The sequence below is a fragment of the Scyliorhinus canicula genome, chromosome 16, assembly GCF_902713615.1.
Source record: "Scyliorhinus canicula chromosome 16, sScyCan1.1, whole genome shotgun sequence".
NCBI classification, from domain to species: domain Eukaryota; kingdom Metazoa; phylum Chordata; class Chondrichthyes; order Carcharhiniformes; family Scyliorhinidae; genus Scyliorhinus; species Scyliorhinus canicula.
Genome location: NC_052161.1, coordinates 17,623,521 through 17,643,908, shown reverse-complemented (window position 1 = coordinate 17,643,908; position 20,388 = coordinate 17,623,521). Strand labels below are relative to the sequence as shown.

The following is a 20,388-nucleotide window of genomic DNA, read 5'->3' as shown; positions in this document are numbered from 1 at the left end:
AGAAAGCTAGATCAAACAGTGATCACATTTAACACGCTCGATTCAATTCTAAACTCCATCTGTTTGTGTATTTGGAGAGCATCTTCAGCACCGCTACAGGGAAACAAATTAACACTGACCTTCACCCAGAACCTGGAAGGGAGGTGTACTTCGGGAGATGGAGGATGTTTCAACCTACCAACTGTACAAATTATTTACTTTCAGCAAAATACATTATTCCTTTCTTGGCCATTAAAGGAAGTTTGAAAAGAAGAGGAACCTATCAATATACACCCAACTACAGGTTATTTGATAAACCATGACCAACAAAGCTTCAATAAAAAATATAATAAATCTGATGCTAATATTCACTTACCTGATCTTCATCATAATTGGGATCTCGGACATCCACTTCCTCCAGATCATAAACCTCACCAGGTGTCCCCCAGACACCTTTACCTCCTGCTCCACCTACCAACAGAATGTGAATGTTGGATAATTTAAAATAAGAGAGCAAATAGGCGTTTACAGTTTTTAAATCCCAAATTTTTGCAGGCTTTCAAAACTCAAATCTGGAGCTTGGTTAAAAATCGAATTAGAAATTCTATTTTATTCCGACACAATGCAGAGTACAGATTGAAGTGATATTTGATGTGAAACAAATTAGAGTAACTGCTAACCAGTCTGAACATCGCTCCTATTCGAGTTGCATTTTATTAGGTACAACCAGCTCGATAATTTTGCGACTTCAGTAGAAAATAATTTTCAAATATTGGTCAAGAAACAAGCTCTGCTTTTTTATTTTCATATGATAAATATATATTCCGGTTAACTCTAAAACAAAAGAAATGTTTATTAACTAGGTTTCCAATACTCTCCACTTTCGTGCAATCATGGTTGCTTGATTCCTATCGCATCTTGTCCCGGGTCAGTATATGGTCCGTTTAATATGGTTCCTGCAAAAATAATTACTACAGCAAATGTATTCCTGTATGTTTTTGACATTATAGGAATCTTTTGCATGGTTTTACACCAGATATTTTAAAAATTCACGATGCGTAAAAGTATCTGTGGGTAACCCTTTTGAGCCACGGATATGTCACAAGTTAAGTATCACCTTTCCTCACTGACTGGTGCAACCTTGATAAATCACCTTTCAAACTTGAGACACCCTCTTGGCTGTATTTATACACAGCCGTAAACACTGCATTTTCAACTAGTAAAGGACAGGTATGAATAATTCTCCACCCAACTATCCAATTTTTAGATGCTGCTCCCAATAATTAAAGCTGCAATCCACAAACTATGATCATAAATTCCAGAATGTACCCATCACTGATTCCCCAAGGCTGCACTAAAAGCCTCTATTTCACTCCCAAACACTTTGCTTCCTCTCACTCGCCAGTAAATTATGAACTCGCTTGTTAAAATAATGACGTCTGATCATTTATGTCCATTAAAAATCTCCACATACAATTCCCTGCTTGCTTCCTCCAGTCATTCCACTCAGGTAATTCCCATCTATGATCTCAATAAATTATACAGCCATTTCAACAAAACTCCACAACACATTGATGTATAATCATATGAAATACATGACTGATGGGGTAGCTAGAAATGTCTCAGGTATTCTAGGATTGCAACAAAGACTCCAGTTCAAGGGCCAGTCAGAGCAGATAGTTATTAGCCTGCACTTAACTCGTGCTGCAATTGATGTGGATAATAGCATTAAAAAGTGAAAATGTTCCATTCCCTAGCATGGACATGCCTTCCTTCCCACTTCCAGTTTGAAAATAAATATTAGCTGTGAGCACCTTGGCAACCAAGTAGATATTTTCTGGATTAGATGGAGACTTCAGATAGTAGGCTTATTCCCCCTCATGGGACCAATCATTCCTTTCAGATAGGTGACCAAAATGGAAATTTTGGAATGGAAATGGAAAGATATCCTTAATATAAACTTCAGCCATCAGCCTCAAATGAAAAGTCGCCATAATCCCAGTTGACCGCAGGCTATTTTTCCATTTGAGGGGGAGCTGATTGGTGGTGATTCAACCCGAGGGTCACCACACCACGGGCAAGGAGTAAGGTTGGGAAGGCAGAGCCTTGATGAATAACTTCAGCCAGTACGGGAATTTTACTCATGCTGTTGGCCTCACTCTGCATCACAAACCAGCTGAAGCTAAACTGCCCACCAGTATCAAATCATACTGTGGCTAATAATCCATTAAGATTATAATTTTAGGCAAAATGCTCTCAGAAGCAGGGAACAGCATATGCAACACCTCCGAAAGCAAAGCTTCTTGAACCCAAATTCTGTTGGGATTATGCCCACCAGTTGAAGAACCAGGGGAGACCCGAAGGAACCAAGTACCTTTCAGGCACCGAGTGCCACCATCAGTCCTCTCTTGTGATTGAGGACCACAGCAACCAATATCCCACCTGCGGAGAGCTGTGGACAATGAGACACCAATATCAGCAGGTGCAGTGGCACCTGTTGGCAAGGTACCCACAAGAGGTTGAGGATCATTGTGGGATCCCAACCAGTGAGTAGGCAATTTTGGATTTAGCGTTGTGTAAAGAGATGGGATTCATAATGATCTTGTTGTAAAAGATCCTCTAGGGAAGAGTGATCATTGCATGCTTGAATTTCAAATTGAGTTTGAAGTCAATAAACTTCAGTCTCACACTAGTGTTCTGGTGTTGAACCAAGGTAATTACAAAGGAATGAGGACAGATTTGACTCTAGTGGACTGGTCAGAAAGACTAAAAGGTAAGACAGTTGATGAACTGTGGCAGACATTAAGGAGATATTCAATTCCTCCCAACTAATATATATTCCAGAGGGGAAAGAAGATTGGAAGAGGTGGAAAAGGCACCTGTGGCTAAGCAAAGAGGTAAAGATAATATAATATTCCAAAATTCCCTAGATGTGGAGAGGTTCCAGTGGATTAGAAAAAGGCTAATTTAGTGCCCCATTCAAAAAGGAAGAAAGGCAGAAAGTAGAAAGCTATAAAGCAAATAGTTTAACGTCTGTTGTTGGGAAATTGATAGAATCCATTTTTAAGGTAGTAACGAGACATTTGGAAAGTCAAATCGCGATCCATCAGAGTCAGCACTGTTTGTGAAGGGTTAAGTGCTTGACTAATTTGGTGGAACTCTTCGAAGATGTAACAAGCAAACTGGATATGGGGGTTCTGTAGCTGTAGCGTATCGGAACTTACAGAAGTCAAGTCATTTAATAAGGTTCCACACAAACGGTTAACAAACAAGCTAAGATCCCATTGGGTTGGAGGCAATATATTAGCTTGTATAAAAAAAAATTGTCTGACCAATTCTGTGGATAAATAGATCTTCTTCTGGTGTCCAACAGGGTTCGATACTTTGTCCCCAACTATTTACAATCTATATTAATGACTTGGATGCAGAGATAGATTGTACTGTAGCCAAGTTTGCAGACTACACTAAAATAGGTGGAAAAGCAAGTTGAAATAAGAAATATACAAATGGATATGGAGAGGTTAGGTGAGTGGGCCAAAATTTGGCAGATGAAATTTATGCATTTTGGTCGGATGAATAAAAAACGCAACTTATCTAAACAAAGAGAAACTTAAAAATGCTTTGGTGCAGAGGGAACTGGGTGTACTCATGCCTGAATCTCAGAAAGTTAATATGCAGGTGTAGCAAGAATTAAGGAAGGCAAATGGAATTTTGGCATGTATTACTAATGGAATAGAGTAAAATGTGTTGTTGCCACTGTATAGGGCAATGGTGAGACCGCACCTGGAATACCATGCATAGCTTTGATCCCCTTAGTTGAGGCAGGATGTAAATGCATTGGTGGTGGTTCAGAGAAGGTTCACTAGATTGATTCTAGGGATGAAGGATTTGTCTTATGAAGAAAGATTGAGCAGTTTAGGCCTATGCTGGAGCTCAGAAACTACAGACAGTTGTGAACATAGCCCAGCTCATCACACAAATCCGTTTCCCATCCATGGACTCTGTCTATACCTCCCGCTGCCCTGGGAAAGCAGGGAGCATAATCAAAGACCCCTCCCACACAGGTTATTGTCTCTTCCAATCTCTTCCATCAGGCAGAAGATAAAAAAGTTTGAGAAGACACCATCAGATTCAAAAACAGTTTCTTCCCCGCTGTTATCAGACTCCTGAATGACCCCCTTATGGACTGAACTGATCTCTCGACACAGCTTCTCTACAGTTGTACAACTATATTCTTCACTTGATGTCTATGTCGATGTATTTACAACATGTATCTATCGTATGCCCTATGTTTTTCATGTATGGAGCAATCTGCCTGGACTGTATGCAGAACAATACTTTTCATTGTACCTCGGTACACGTGACAAATCAAATATAAAATCAGAAGAATTAAGAGATCTAATTGAGGTATACAAGCTGCCAAAGGGGATTGGCACAGTAGATGTAGACAGGATGTTCCCCTTGTTGGATATTCTAGGACGGGAGGCTAAGGGGTGGCAGAACTAAAACAAAATTGAGGAAGAATTACTTCACTCAAAGGGTTATGAATCTATGGAATTCTCTACTCCAGAGTGCAGTGGGCGCCAGAACACTAAACAAATTTGACGAACTAAATAGGTTATTAGTAGCGGGATGAAGGATTATGGGGGGCAGGCAGGAAGGTGGAGATGAGATCAGTCATGATCATATTTAATGGCAGAGCAGACTCAAATGGGCTGAATTGCTCCTAATTCTTATGCTCTGGTGTTCAAAGGCGAATGAAAGCAGGATGGAGATTGTCAAATAGGGGGAAAAAGGCCAGGCTTTCAGCAGATACTCTCTTATCTGATGCCTGGCCCCTCAAGTAATCTCCCAGGATGGCCACTGACAAACGTGACAGGTTTTGGTGGGCAGCTTCCAATGGTACAGGAAAGCAATGCTGCTTCCATTTCATCCCTTAGCCACCACTAAATTGTGGCGACTTCAGAGATAATAGGTGTCAATTTAAAAAAAAACATCTATCACAAATAGGCTTACATTAACAACAATGAAGTTACTGTAAAAATCCACTAGTCGCCACATTCTCCCGCCTGTTCGGGTTCACGGAGGGAGAATTCAGAATGTCCAATTCACCTAACAAGCACGTCTTTCGGGACTTGGGGAGGAAACTGAAGCACCCGGAGGAAACCCACGCTGACACAGGGAGAATGTGCAGACTCTGGGCAGACAGTGACCCAAGCCGGGAATCGAACCTGGGACCCTGGAGCAGTGAAGCAACAGTGTTACCCACTATTGGCTCAGCAATGAATCTAATTGACATTCTGCCAGCAGCAGCCAGAAAATTAGTCCTTTCTACCCTCAGACTCGATCAGCGAAGTTTTGCTGCTGCCGGGAGGATGATGCAGAGTCTCTCACACGGTTAAGTGGGCATGACCATGTTCCTCATCGTGAAGGGCTACTTTAAATCTAGTCCCCGGCATCACCCGATGTTGGACTAAAATCACTGTATTTTGGCCATAAGCAGGTTGCATACTTGCCAGCAATAAATCTCCAACTCTGGGAAGATCTACAACCAGAATAAATGGAGCAAATCTGTCAAATACAAGCTTCTACAATATAAATGGGGCAGTGGAATTTGCCAAATTTCATTTTAGTTATAGAAGAAAATCAGGCTGAACTCATAGGCCCAACATGGGCATTTGCTCCCTAAACCCTTGAATCTAATTTCAGAATCAGAACACGTTAATGATGAGGTTTGAAATGAGGCAAGTTAATAAAATGCTTTAAAACAATAATTTAAATAACGGTTTAAAAAATGCTGCAGAAACATGTTATTTGAATTAAGTAGCCTAGCTCCTTCCTCCTTCAACTGAGCAGCGACCAAACAAATAATTGCTGCAACATTGTACCCCGTCAAAAGCAGCAGCATCATTTCTGTGAATGAAGCTGAATTTTAAATCATCGTATATCAAGGCAGAATTAAAAGAAGCCATTCTCTTGAGTTTTTGAGAAAATCACTTTCTGATCCCACTACTGGGCTAAAGTACAATAGTAAAGAGCAGATGGATAAAATACAAATCTGAAGTTTGTATTGTCAATGTAGAGGATGCTGACTCAGATTTATCTAATGTGATAAACGGAAGAAAGATATCATTGCTCTCAAGCAGCTTTAAAAGCAAGCAAGGCGATTCCAGGCATCAGTCATTTCAGGCGCAAGGAAAAGTCAATAGAGTTAGGCTCTGTGTGGAGATGCTGAAGACCAGGACATTGTCAAACTATTGAAAGGAACCAATAAAGGTGACACATGCAAGTTGTTCACCATGAAGAGGATCTCAAATACCAATGGAATACAACTAAGAAGAGTAAGAAAGGAAGGCAAACAAAACTAGGATAACTGAATCCTCAATCATATTATTAAGAAAAGCCACTGAAGCAAATAACAATAGTAGCATGCAGGCTGCAAAGCATCAGTATCAAAGGATACCACGGAGTTTAATGGTTTGTTGTTTTCCTGAACACTTGCGCTTATAAAACATCGCAAGACTTTACCTCAGCACAGCCCACATCTTCCTCCTCAAAGTGCTCTGTTAGAGAGTGCATCCTTGAATGTTAATCAGTTCCAAAATAAAACCTCAAGTACTTGCCTTTCTTGGGCAGTCCTCTTCCTTTCCCCATCCGTGACTTCCTGTCCAACATTTTCCCCTTCGGACTATTGGGAACAATACTCCGACTATTCTCCCCATTATCACTGAGAGAATCGCCTCGTCCAGAATCTCGTGAAGAGTTCTTCCTCAAACGCCTCTTGGCTTTGGCCTTGAGCCGAGCTTCATGAATGGACGTCTCTTGTGATGTCCAGTTCCCATTGATTTCATTTGGCAGCATAATGGCTTCAGTTTGATCTTCATCTCCAGACAACATGTTACTAGTACTGTTGTCAAGTTCTGAAACAGCAAGTTGAGCCATTAAGTCAACAATGGTGTTCAACATTTAGTAAAAGTACAATATAAAGTGTACTTTTTAAGGCGGAGACTAGCACAGAAAAACAATTTACACCGATAGCAGTTGACATTTGCACCTGCAAGATCTGTGACAATGGTGAATTTCAACATAGCAAATGGTACACCCTATTTCAATGGGCCTGAAATATGCACACCTCCGACGAGTTACGTTACACACAGATACTCCCTGCAAACTAGCATGCAAGCTTTTCATCTGGTCTTGTCCAAGATAAATCAAAACACCTACCAAAAAAACGAAATGGCACAGAGACCGGAAGGACATTTTGCTCTTACTAAAAATATCAAACTCTTTGGATTTGGCTTGTCCTCTGATTACATTTTTGTGGAGTACCATGGGATATTTCCTATCTTAAAGGAATTATCTAAATGCAAGTTGTTAATACCTTCCTTATTTGAGAGCTCAATATTAGAGCAAAGTACACAAATCTGTCAGAAGTCGTCTCGGCATCATATTGTCTTTACCTAAGGCAGATCAACTTTCAACTAATTACATATACAGGTGCACATTTAATAAAGTCTAAACATGCAAACGGGTTACCAAAAATAGCATGTGATCTGATAGGTCGACCTCTTTCACGTGCAGCCTCTCCATCAGGATTTATCTTAGTTTTCTTCACTTTAACATCATTATGGTTAACTTGTGATTTTTTTTCTCTCATTCTTTCTAAGCTTCAATTAGGTCACCCCTCTTCCACCACTGTTCACATTATTAGTGCCGAAATCAAAACTCAATCTTCTACTCACTCATTCCACAAACAAATTTGAAAAGTGAAACTTATCAGTTCCTCTTTCCTCCACGATTTTAAAATCCAAGCACCATCAAATGGGCAGCTCTTGCTCTATTCACTTTTGGTAGCATTCTAAAATTTTGCCTTTCACATTCCTTTCTCTGGTAAAAACACACAATGTAGGATGCAAACATGACAAATAATTACAGCACGGACATGCAAACTGGTTCCAACACAAAAAACAATACTTTGGTTTATCTGCTCAAGTTATACATCAATTAAACCACAGGACAAACATTTAGTACTGAAGTACTTAGTTTAATTTCTACTACCTGCTTTCATCATTCACTCAAAGCAAGCCTGAAGCTGCTTCATAGCTGTTGGTGATATTTCTCATGACGAGTTATCTGATCCCATATTATTTTCCAGATTTTCCTCCCTATACAGAGGATATCAGTTGCACTCTACCGCATGTCTGGCAATGACGACATGTCACCGTACGCTCTTAACTATGACAGTAAAGCTTTGGTAGGTTCTTACATTGGTACGTCAAGGACTAGTATAAAACAAGGTGCGACAGGAACTACATCCCATGACTTACGTTTTAATTAAAATACTAGAACACTGGGCTAATTATTTTGTTTTTTAAAAGTGTGAACAAAATTGCAAATTCACAGCCATAAGCACGGAGTTCAGTCTCAGCTCAACTTTTAAAGGACCTTGCTATTCCAGAGAAACAGTACAGCAGCGGAAATGTGGCAGGAGAAACGCAAGATGAAAGGCAAATAATCCCTGCAAGAACAATAGCTTAAAAATACTAAGACAATTAGTGCGGTGTGAAAGAAAGGTTCACATGTTCAGCTACACAACATGAAAAAATGATTTGTAAGTGTATATCAGAAAATAGGAGGAGGTCATTCAGCCCTTCGAGCCTGCTCTGCCATTCAATATCATGGCTCGTCCTTTATCTCAACTCCATAATCCCACGCTCTTGCCATACCGATTGACGTCTAAAAATCTATTTCTTTCTTAAATACATTCAGCAACTTGGCCTCCACACACCTTCTGTGGTAGAGAATTCCAGATTCACTACCGAGTGAAGAAGTTTCTCATCTCAGTCCAAAATGGTCTTCCCCATACCCTGAGACTGAGGCCCCTTGCTCTAGATCCCCCACCAGAGGAAACAACATCCTTGCATCCAGTTGTCAGAATTTCAATGAGAAAAAAAAAGTATATGTTTCAGTATAAATTTCAGTAAGTACAGGCCTCTTCGACACAATCTCTCCTCAGACGACAATCCTGCCATCCCAGAATCAGTCTGGTAAACCTTTGTTGCACTCCCTCCATAGTAAGTACATCCATTCTTCGGTAAAACCAAAACCACGCACCATACTCCAGCTGTGCTTTCACCAGGGACCTATCCAGCTGCAGCAAGACATCCTTGATTCTGTACTGAAGTGTTCTTTCAATGAAGGCCAAAATACAACTTGCCACCCTAACTGCTTGTTGTAGCTGCATGCTTGCTTTCGGTGACTGGTGTACAAGGACAGCCAGATGCCTAGTGCATCAATGTTTCCCAATCTATCACTATTTAAATAATACTCTGCCATTCTGTTTTTTCCTTCCGAAGTGGATAACTTGCAATTATCCATGTTATACTGTACCTGCCATGTCTTTGCCCACTCACTCAAACTTGTCTAACTCACCTTGACGCCTCTTAACATCCTCCTCCCCACACCCAGTTTCGAGTCGTCAGCAAACTCAGAAATATTACATTTGGTTCCCTGCTCCACATCACTGTTGTATATTGTGAATATCTGCAGCCAAAGCACTGACCCCTGCAAAACTCCACTAGGCACCACCTGTCACCTCGAAAAAGAACCATATTTTCCTACTCTGCTACCAAATTCTCGATCCATGCCAATATATTACCCCCAATTCCATGCTCTTTAACTTTGCACACTAACTCTTGTGCACTTTCAAAGCATTTCTAAAAATACAACCGATCCACTGGCTCTCCCTCATCTATTCTGCTAGTTATATCCTCAAAAAACTCCAGTAGGTTTATCAATCATGATTTTGTTTTCATAAATCAATGCTGACCTTGTTTAATCCCTCAACTTCAAAGTGCATTCCCACTCAATTACGGTTTCTACTTTTGGGCATGGTTCCAAATTTATATATATACACATATGTTAAAACTGATGGTTGGAGACCCAACCTGAATTTTCACTTATGGAGAAATTATTCCTGAAATCAGGATTGCAGTTGTAAAGCTTCCCAGTGTGCATTAACTAAAGCTTCACAATCACCCTTTTATTTTCAAAATGCTAGGAGAAGATCGGTCAGCTGGTAATGAGAAATAAAGAGGCCCAAGCCACCCAGAGGACTGCAAAATGTTTTGTACAAAAAGGATACAAATTCACGTCAATAAAACTCTACAGGGAGTTCATGATCTCAGCTTGGCTTTCAGGAGGATGTGGACACCCATGTCCAAAAAAGCATATCACGTTATAAACTCAAGAACTAGAAGTAGTATTTATTTAAATAATTCATTTAATTAAAAAGCCACGGCTTAAACAAAAACCATTAGCTTTCATGACCAATTTTGCAGTAGAATTAGAATATTAGCCAGTTGAGAGTCAAGTAGAATTCTTATTTGGACAGTTCAGAATAGTGATTTAAAGTATTCAAAACAGTTTGAGCAACAGCCAATCAGGATACATAAAATGTAGCCTCTGACCGATAAGAATTAAATAAAGGTGCATGCTACAGAATGCACCACTGCTACTAAGTTCTGAGTGAATAAAAGGCTCTAAAGGTTCTAAACCAAACAATGTCAGAAAATTGTCCCCATTTGGGGAATTCTTCCAACACAATTTTATAACCATAAGAATTATTTTGAAGCTTTGAAGGAGAGTAGAAGCACATGTCAATTGCTGCAATAGCAGTTTGAAACAGGAAAACATGTTTGAAACAGGAATACATTTTGCAAGTTACTTGACAGTTCTTCAAGTGCATGCATATAAATTTAACTGAAATCTCTAGTCATTATCGACACCAGTCCAGTAAAAATCCTTTGAAGGGCTGTCAGGCTGCCATATTCCTAGCTAAGAATACAAGAAAGCCGTTAACTTAATGTGTTGCAACACATCAAGAATTGCATCATTTAAATGGAAAGTATCATGCATCTGCTGCAGATTGGTAGCAAGCAAAGTGCTTCATTGACAGAAGTTGGAAAGTAGAAGGGAGGGGGAAAGAGATACTAAACAAGTATGAGACAACTGATTGCATCATAACATGCTTTAACAAGTTTTTGAGGTGCTAACAGAAATCCACATCATCAGTTGGAATTGCACCATGGAGCGGCAGGGTGGCAGTGGTTAGCACGGCTGCTTCACAACCCCAGGGACCCAGTTCGATTCCCACTTTGGGTGACTGTGCGTTGAGTTTGCACATTCTCCCAGTATCTGCACAGGTTTCCTCCGGGTGCTCCAGTTTCCTCCCACAGTCCAAAGATGTGTAGGTTAGGTGGATTGGCCATGATCAATTCCCCCTTAGTGTCCAAAGATATAGGTTAGGTTTTAGTGGTTATTGGGATAGGGCAGGGGAATGGGCTTGGGTGGAGTCAGGCTCAGTGCAGACTTGATGGGTCGAACGGCATTCTGCTGCACTGTAGGGACGATTCATAAGGAGACAAGAAAACCTTCAAGGCAGAAGTAAAACTGAGCACTGAAAAGTGAATGTCAGCATAACATTTTCTAATATTTATTTTAATCTTTTCTGATGTTAAACAGTGCATATTGCTGGGATCAACTAACATGGAAACCACTAAAGCAAACAATAAGAGACTGCGCTACTGATAAAACTAATGAGAAACTGATCAATGCTGTGACATTTGTTAACCTGGTAATGTTAATCACCAATTAATTTAGGGGTCAACTTTAGCAGACAGAAGTAAAATAAATCAGGAACAGAACTCAATACAGCCATGGACCTTTACTGCAGAGGCAGGAACCAAAATAATACTGAGAAGTTTATGGATAAATTTCAAATTTCCCTCAAATGGGACAGCCTGCATTTATATAAACTATAGCGTTTTTAAAAAAGGTTCTACGGTGTAGCACAGACATCTAAACAGACATAAATGGACAGAGATAAATGAGTCAATATTGGGGGGGGGGGGGGGGGGTTTGACAAAAAGCTGGTTTAGCTCACTCGGCTAAATCGCTGGCTTTTAAAGCAGACCACGCAGGCCAGCAGCACGGTTCGATTCCCGTACCAGCCTCCCCGGACAGGCGCCGGAATGTGGTGACTAGGGGCTTTTCACAGTAACTTCATTGAAGCCTACTTGTGACAATAAGCGATTTTCAATTTTTCAATTTCAAAGAGATGAGTTTTAAGGAACATATTAAAGGAGGTGGTAAAGGCAGAAACATTTAGAAAAGAGAACCCAGAACTTGGGGATGAAACAGCTAAAAGTTCAGCGGGTGGCAGTGTTTCTGAAGAGTTACAAAGCCGAAATAGGTTGGAGAGATAATGAGGGACAAAGCCACAATGGAATTTAAAGAAGAGTGATTTAAAGGAGTGAGAATACCACAATCCCTCAGGAGTGGAACAGTGTCAATGAGCGAGCTTGGGGTGGTGGGGGAAAGAGATGACATGGGTTAATGGAACTTGGTACAACGCATTGTGGAAGTTATAGAGTTATAGAACAGTACAGCACAGAACCGGCCCTTCGGCCCTCGATGTTGTGCCGAGCAATGATCACCCAGTTGGTTTCTAAGTTTCCAAATGTTTAACTAAAGAATGTCAGAAGCAGACTGGCAGTGCATAGGAAAAGTCAAAACATCACGCTGTCACACGTACAAGGACAAATTAGCTTTAACAGACCGCCTTTTTTTAAAAAATGGTTATAAGATCCATCACTCACCCGGTTAGACTCACCAATTGTCCTGCAGTGATAGACATCAATATTGTTATTGTTACACACACACGCTAGGAAACAAGAACTGCAGCAGGAGCATAGTGCATCCAATCAGATCCAAAATGGCACAACAGGTATTTTTAAAAAATTCCAATTCATTTCTGTTTAACAGTAGAATCTCAATTGTATCACTAATAAAAGTGGCAGCCAGTTAGGATAGTTGCAGACTCACGCCTAACTTGAGGTACTGGAAATGCGGTGGAGCTCCATGGAGGTGAGGCAGTTTACCTATTCCAGTGATTCAGGTCGGCATTAAAGGCTACACAACAAAGAGAAAGAGAGCGCAATGTTGTGGAAAACAAACCTACGTCAGTCAGTGCCACACTGATAATTAAGTTATTTATCTGCAAAAAAAAAGTTGCATTCGCGCACAATCAGGTGCAGCATTTCAAAGTAACAAGGTGCAAAGTTCTTCCAATAGGCGGAGATGCATGCAAATAGGAGGTCGCTTTCACTGCCACAGGTGCCAAGTAAACAACTTCCTGAGTTATCACGTCAAGCAGCGAGATCAGCCGGGTAGCGCAGCAAACGCAGTTTTAAATCGTGAAAGAGAAGTCTACTTAAGTGAATGAAAGCCAACCGGGGGGGGGGGGGGGGGGGGGGGGGGGGGGGGGGGGGGGGGGGGGGGGCTGCGTGGAGGAGAAGGAAGAAACAGGAGTTAATAGTTTAAAAATCATTTGTGGGGTTAAAACAAACACAGGGCATGCAAGGTTTTGAAGCGGATGAACGAATCACTCGTACACAATATCCTTGAGAGAGCAAAGCGAGTGATCGCTCAAAAGCATACTTGCAACTTGTTGGAACCCACCCCCACCCAAGAGTCAACACTGCACACATTGGGGGGGTGTGAATAAACCAAAGAATGGCAATAGCTCCACCGCAGCACGTGCTCAGGCAAAGTGTTTCCCTGGAACTTTAACAGCCGTGACTGGAAGGAAGTGTCTACCTTTAGAGGAGATGTGGCACATTGAAGAGAGAGAGAGAGAGAGGAGTCACCAATGCATGCACGGCCTTTTCTTAAAAGGAAAATAAGAGTTCACCTGACCGAGTTGGGGGTTTAAAAAACTTTTAAATGCCAAGCCAGGCGTTTACCTTGCATTTACTCCCAGGGTGTTATTTATATATCTGTATACACACACACACACCGCTGACCCACACTCACGGTACCTGCTGGAGAGTTGCTGAATTTGGCCTCGGTCTCCGTTGCCATGCCGGCGGCGAAAGGTGGGAGCCGGGGGCTCGCTCGCTGGGAGTGGTGTTCTGAGGGACGTTGCTCCCCCTGGGCCCGGGCCTTGGCTCTCTCTCTCCCCCAGCCCCCCGCGCCTGCAGCGGCTCCAACTCAAACCAAAACAAACCCGTTGTCTCGTTTGAACCGAGCCGCTCGGGAGGAGGAGAGTGAAATGTCAGTGGTGCGGGGACATCGGCCTGTCTTTTCTTTTTTTTCCCCTCGATGTGTGTAAAAAAAAATATTTAACGGACGGACTGTTTGGCTGCGAGACGCTTTGATTTCATAATCCGCCTGCTCCTCGCCCACCCCGACGCCTTCCAGTCGCTTCGATTTGTTTTTCCTCCCGCCCCCCTCGCGTCACGTGGGTAGCAACAGCATTCTCCATTCGTCACCCTCGCCGCGCGTCCGACCAATCCCCGGCCAGCCTCCTCCCGGGCCACCAATCAGCTCTGGCTCCCGCCCGCCATTTTTTTTTTTTTTTTAGGCTCGGTGCTGCCACCCAGGCTGGATGACTTCCCAACGCCGCTACTGCAAACGTTGTTGTTCCTGGGTTTCCCTTTGCAGGGCAGAATCATCATCATTATAATAATCGCTTACTGTCGCTAGTAGGCTTCAACTAAGTTACGGTGGACAGCCCCTAGTCGCCACGTTCTGGCGCCTGTTCGGGGAGGCCGGTGCGGGAATTGAACCCGCGCTGCTGGCATTGTTCTGCATGACAAGCCAGTTATTTAGCCCACTGTGCTAAATCAGCCCCATAATAGATTTGTAGAATTGACAGCGCAGAAGGAGGCCATTCGGCCCATCAAGTCTGCACCAGCTCTTGGAAAGAGCAATCCACTTGAGTCCACGCCCCCACCCTATCCCCATAATCCAGTAACCCCTTTTTGGACGTGAAGGGGCAATTTAGCGTGGCCAATCCACCTAACCTGCACATCTGAAACCCACGCAGACACGGGAAGAACGTGGAGACTCTGCACAGTCAGTGACCCAAGCTGGGAATCAAACCTGGGACCCTGGAGATGTGAAGCAACTGTGCTAACCACTGTGCTACTGTGCTGCCCAAAGGGGGCTGTTATACCCGCCCGATATCTACGGGGTTGGAGCAATGGGTCTCCCTCTGGCCCAATACGAGCTTGCCCCTCCTTCCCTCCCTCTAAAGGGGGGAGGGGGGGGGGGGGGTCGGGACATTCATGATTGAGATCTGTATGAAGTTGGCCATGAATGGAACCGATGGAGCAAGGCCCGTCTGGGATCTGATGTTTATTATACATATAATTGCTTTGCAACAAAACCAAGTTTTCTTTTTTTAACCAGCTCGGTGCGGACTCGTTTGCGGACTTCTGCAGGGGCCATTCGGCCTGTCGAGTCTGCACCGACCCACCCCAAAGAGCACCCCACCCACTCTCCCGCCTTGTACCCAGTGTTGTTTTTGGTGTTCAATGTCTAGCAAGGAGTTTACCAAACGACTTGTGACTTGTCCAAATCGGGATCTTTATTGAATCACACTTAGTAAATTAGCGACCTGTTACAGAGCAAGTTATCATGGAGTTTCTTTGTACTCCCCTGGAACTACCCCTAGGCACGACTGTCCACTTGTACATCTCATAACCATCACCGGTTGTGCCCGCACTTATAACTAAGTGCCTTATCACATGACCCCTGTCTGGAGACTGCATGGTGGGACTGTACCGCTACCTGCTGGTTGGAGGTTGCATCACCAGCCATCTACAATATTGTTTACAGGCATATCACCACACGCGGAATCCTGTAACTCCACCTAATCTTTGAACACTAAGGGGCAACTTAGCATGGCTAATCCACCTAACCTACTCATCTTTGTACTGTGTGAGAAAACCGGAGCACCCTGGAGGAAACCAACGCAGACACGGGGAGAACGTGCAAATTCCACACAGACAATCACTCAAGGTCAGAATCGAACCTGGATCCCTGGCGCTGAGACGCAGCAAGCACCAAACACTATCAGCACTTTACATTCCCTTTCTTTCCATTCCCTTTGTCTTTTGGTTCACAGCATCTTTTTCAATCTCCACCTATTGCTGGCCCTCTATCTAGCCCCACTGCTCCCCCCCTCTCCCTCCCCCCATAACAGGATAAATCTCATCCTATTTCCAGTTTTCTCTAGCTTCGATAAAGAGTCATTGTGGATCGAAATGATAGCTCAGTTCTCTCTCCACAGATGCTGTCAGACCTGCTGAGATTCTCCAACATTTTTCTGTTTTTGTTTCAGATTGCAGCATCCGCAATAATTTACTTTTATTTTACCATTCGCACTTCCTTCATCCTCAGGGCAGCACGGTAGCATAGTGGTTAGCACAGTTACTTTGCAGCTCCAGGGTCCCAGGTTAGATTCCTTGCTGTGTCACTGTCTGTGTCGAGACTGCACGTTCTCCCCGTGTGTGCGTGGGTTTCCTCCAGGTGCTCCGGTTTCCTCCCACAGTCCAAAGACATGCAGGTTAGGTGGATTGGCCATGCTAAATTGCCCATGGTGTCCATGAAGGTTAAGTCGGGTTTGTCGTGTTAAGCACAGTAAGATAACACGGGCTGCAACTGGATGCAGCTTTACCTGAGAGATACTCCACACCTTGAAGTTAGTTCAATATGATTTATTGAACCTGTCACACAGTTAGCTCAATCCTCTGTGAGTTCGACTCTCTGCTAACCTAGTGTGATTAATCTGTCTGACTGAACCAGACTAGCTCTTAGCCACGTGCTGTAGGAGTTATATGATATATACACCCTGACTCACACTGTAGATGCCACCAGTGGAAAGAGACGGAGTGTGAGTGCCTCGTGCCTTTTCTAGTGGGAAACCACCCCCAAGTGTTCTGTCTGCTGATTGGTTATGTCCTGTTCTCTGTATTCATTAGCTGCCTGCTTGTATCTCATTATGTGCATGTCTGCATATCATGAAATCTCCCCTTTTGCTATGTTTTTCTATGGATTATGCAAAAGTATTTATATGTGTAGGCCGAAAAACTAACTCATTTCCATACAGTAGCAGATGGGAACATATGTACATGTGAAAACAGGTGTCTAAGGTGCGAAAACAGAACATAGCAAACAAAACAAGTATTCATAAGTCCAGTCTCTGGGCTTGCGTCTAATCCTGGTCGACCGCCGGAGGGGTGGTGGTGGGACGACGACGCCTTGATAGGCGGGATTGAAGCCTGGCTGGTGGCCTCGTGGTTCGAGAAATCAGGAGGTGGCACAATAACGGATGGAAACAATGAAGAGCGTGGTTGTGGGCGGGCAACTGTGCGCAGTGCCCGTCTGTTGCGCCACACAACAGAGCCATCAGCCATATGCACAACAGATGATCGGGGAGCAGCCTGTCGAACAACAACAGCTGGAGCTGACCAGCCTCCATCAGGTAGCTTGATTCGATCAGCAGCCTCCGGGAGAAGCACAGGCAAATCAATGGCATGAGCATCATAGCTCTGTTTTTGCCGGTCCCTGAGGTTCTGCACCTTCTGTAGAACCGGGAGGTGACCTAGGTCAGGCAAGTGTATGGCTGGCAGAGTCATCCACAGGTCCCTGTTCATCAGGAGTTGAGCCGGTGACATGCCGGTAGACAGAGGGGTTGCCCTGCACGCAAGCAGCGCAAGGTTGACGTCAGAAGCAAAATCCGCAGCCTTGCAGATGAGCTGCTTCACTATGTGCATCCCTTTCTCAACCTTCCCGTTGGACTGTGGGTAATGCGGGCTGGAAGTGATGTGATGAAACTGATATACCTGGGCAAATCTTGACCACTCTTGGCTGCTGAAGCAAGGACCGTTGTCACTCATGACAGTGAGTGGAATACCATGCCTGGAGAATGTCTCCTTACAGGCCTTGATGACGGTCTTGGATGTGAGGTCCGAGAGCTTCACAACTTCTGGGTAGTTAGAAAAATAATCAATGATTAACACATAATCACGACCAATGCCATGATAGAGGTCGATGGCCACCTTGGACCATGGGGAGGTCACGATTTCGTGCTGCTGAAGCGTTTCCTTGCCCTGTGCTGGCTGGAAGCGTTGACAGGTCGAACAGTTGAGGACCATATTTGAGATGTCCTGACTAATCCCAGGCCAGTGGACAGCTTGCTTGGCTCTGCGCCTGCACTTCTCAATACCCAGATGTCCCTCATGGATCTGCCGGAGCACCAAGCTCTGGAGACTGAGTGGAATGACAATGCGGTCCAGCTCGAGGAGGATGCCATCAACCACCATCAGGTCGTCTTTCATATTGAAGAATTGAGGGCACTGCTCTTTTTGCCAGCCATTGGAGGGATGGCGCATGACACGTTGCAGAAGAGAGTCTTTGGCTGTCTCCTTGCGAATGCGAATCACCTTTTCATCCAACGCCAGGAGGTTGCTGGCCCACAGCTGCACCTGTGATTCGATCTGTTGGACGAATTCCAGCGGTTCACTGGGCAAGGTTATGGAGTGTGCCAAGGCATCCGCAATAATGAGCTCCTTGCCAGGCGTGTATACCAGTTCAAAGTCATACTTCCGGAGTCTGAGGAGGATGCGCTGCAGCCGGGGCATCACGTTGTTCAGTTCCTTGTGGATAATGTGGACCAGAGGCCTGTGGTCCGTCTCGGCAGTGAACGTCGGCAGGCCATAGGCATAATCGTGGAACTTGAGAATTCCAGTAAGGAGGCTCAGGCATTCATTTTCAATTTAGGCATACCGCTGCTTGGTGGGTGTCATTGCCCGTGATGCGTAGGCAACCAGTGCCCAGGATGAGGAGTCATCGCGCTGGAGCAACACTGTGCCGATGCCATCCTGGCTCGCATCCGGCGATATTTTTGCTACAATGGTAGCAGGGATGAGTGACTTCAGTTTTGTGGCAAGATGAAAGAAGCTGGAAATATTCAGCAGGTCAGGCAGTTTCTGTGGAGATAAACAGAACAATTAACGTTTCAAGCATTTTCTGTTTTTCTTTCAAATTTCTATCATATTTCATCTTTGTTTAATGCATGATTTGATCCCTCGCTAAGGTTCTAAACCTTTGGTGCTTACTCACAGATAGATTTCCTACAGAACCGTAGAATTCCTAGAGTGCAGAAAGAGGCCATTCAGCCCATCGAGTCTGCACTGACCCTCTGAAGGGGCCCTATCCACATAACCCCACCTAACCTACACATCCTTGGATACTAAGAGCGGGTTTTACCAGCTGTTCACGTCTGTGGGAAATTCCAGTCCCATGCCAACGTATGGGTTTCCCAGGTGTGCAGTCAAGGGGAAATCCCGTTGACAACAACGGGACTAATAGATCCCGCTGGCTGGCCGCCTCTGCCGCTGAAAACCACGCGGCGGGGTGGTCGGTAAATCCTGCCCGTTTGGGGCAATTTAGCAAGGACAATCCACCGGCCCTCCACATCTTTGGACTGTGGGAGGAAACAGGAGCACCCGGAGGAAACCCACACGGACACGGGGAGAAACTGTAAACTCCACACAGATAGTCGCCCAAGGCCGGAATTGAACCTGGAAAGCAGCAGTAAGTTCTAACCACTGTACCAACGTGCCACCCTTATTACTATTGGTTCTTTCTCGCTGGAGGGATCCCCTTGCACTTCAATGTCACTTTGCTTTGAATTTAGGCCAGTTTTGTATTCTAAACCCATGCCTATTAGGAATTGATCTGCATTCATACTGTGTAAAACTCCTACAGCTAGCAAAGACAAAAAACTTTCACCCTATCAGTTTAGTCTCAGTTTGCAACTAAGGTCCAACAAGGACCAACAAAGGACAGGACACTTTATAGGTCTTTCAAAAATAGTTTAGGTATAAGAGCAAATTATTGTCATGGACCAAAGTGCTGGAAAATGGGAATAGAATAGATAGGTGCTTGATGGCCGGTGCAGACATGATGGGCCGAAGGGCCTTCCTCTGTGCTGTAAAGCTCCACGACTAAAGAAGCGCTGCCCGGAATTCAAAGCGTTAACAAATAGTACTCGAACTCACTGACAATAGGCCCCACCAAAATAAGATCCTCAACAGGATTTCTGGAGACACTGAAAAAAGGCCCAAATGCTCACATGTATTTCAATAAAAGCAAAATACTGAGGATGCTGGAACCTGAAACAAAATTACTGAGGATGCTGGAACCGGAAACAAAATTACTGAGGATACTGGAACCTGAAACAAACAGTAAATGCTGGAAAAATGGCAACATTTGTGGAGGGAGGAAATAGAGTTAATTCACAATATTTCATGGAATCCAAAAGGAGGGATGTTTCACCCGGCTCCACAAAACAACAGCAGGTCACTGCTGGCCCACCCCTGTGCTTCACCCCACTCCCCCCCCTCCCCCCCCCCATCCCTTGTCTTAATTTCACTCTCTACCCCACCCCACCAAAGCCACTCATTTAAGCACACGCCTCGGACATATGTGTGGGCTTCAGTATGGGCTGAATACTGAAATGACAGGCATCAGGTCAGGAATGCCCATTGGTACTCA

The 20,388-nt window shown here is 44.0% G+C and overlaps 1 protein-coding gene across 2 annotated transcripts in view; it reads right to left on the bottom strand.

The window, feature by feature from the left end:
* The window catches only part of pdcd4b (programmed cell death 4b), a 50,431-nt gene extending 36,167 nt beyond the window's left edge, over positions 1 to 14,264 (bottom strand). Inside the window, exons 1-3 of one of the 2 annotated variants that reach the window (XM_038773414.1) lie at positions 13,860 to 14,264; positions 6,603 to 6,899; positions 356 to 450 (exon numbers count right to left, since the gene is read on the bottom strand). In XM_038773414.1, the coding sequence (XP_038629342.1) occupies positions 356 to 450; positions 6,603 to 6,899; positions 13,860 to 13,902 (435 nt within the window). In that variant the 5' untranslated portion in view covers positions 13,903 to 14,264. Of the gene's footprint in view, positions 1 to 355; positions 451 to 6,602; positions 6,900 to 12,638; positions 12,845 to 13,859 lie in introns of those variants that run through there. The other variant, XM_038773415.1, reaches the window with a different exon arrangement.
* Between the last annotated feature and the right edge of the window lie 6,124 nt (positions 14,265 to 20,388).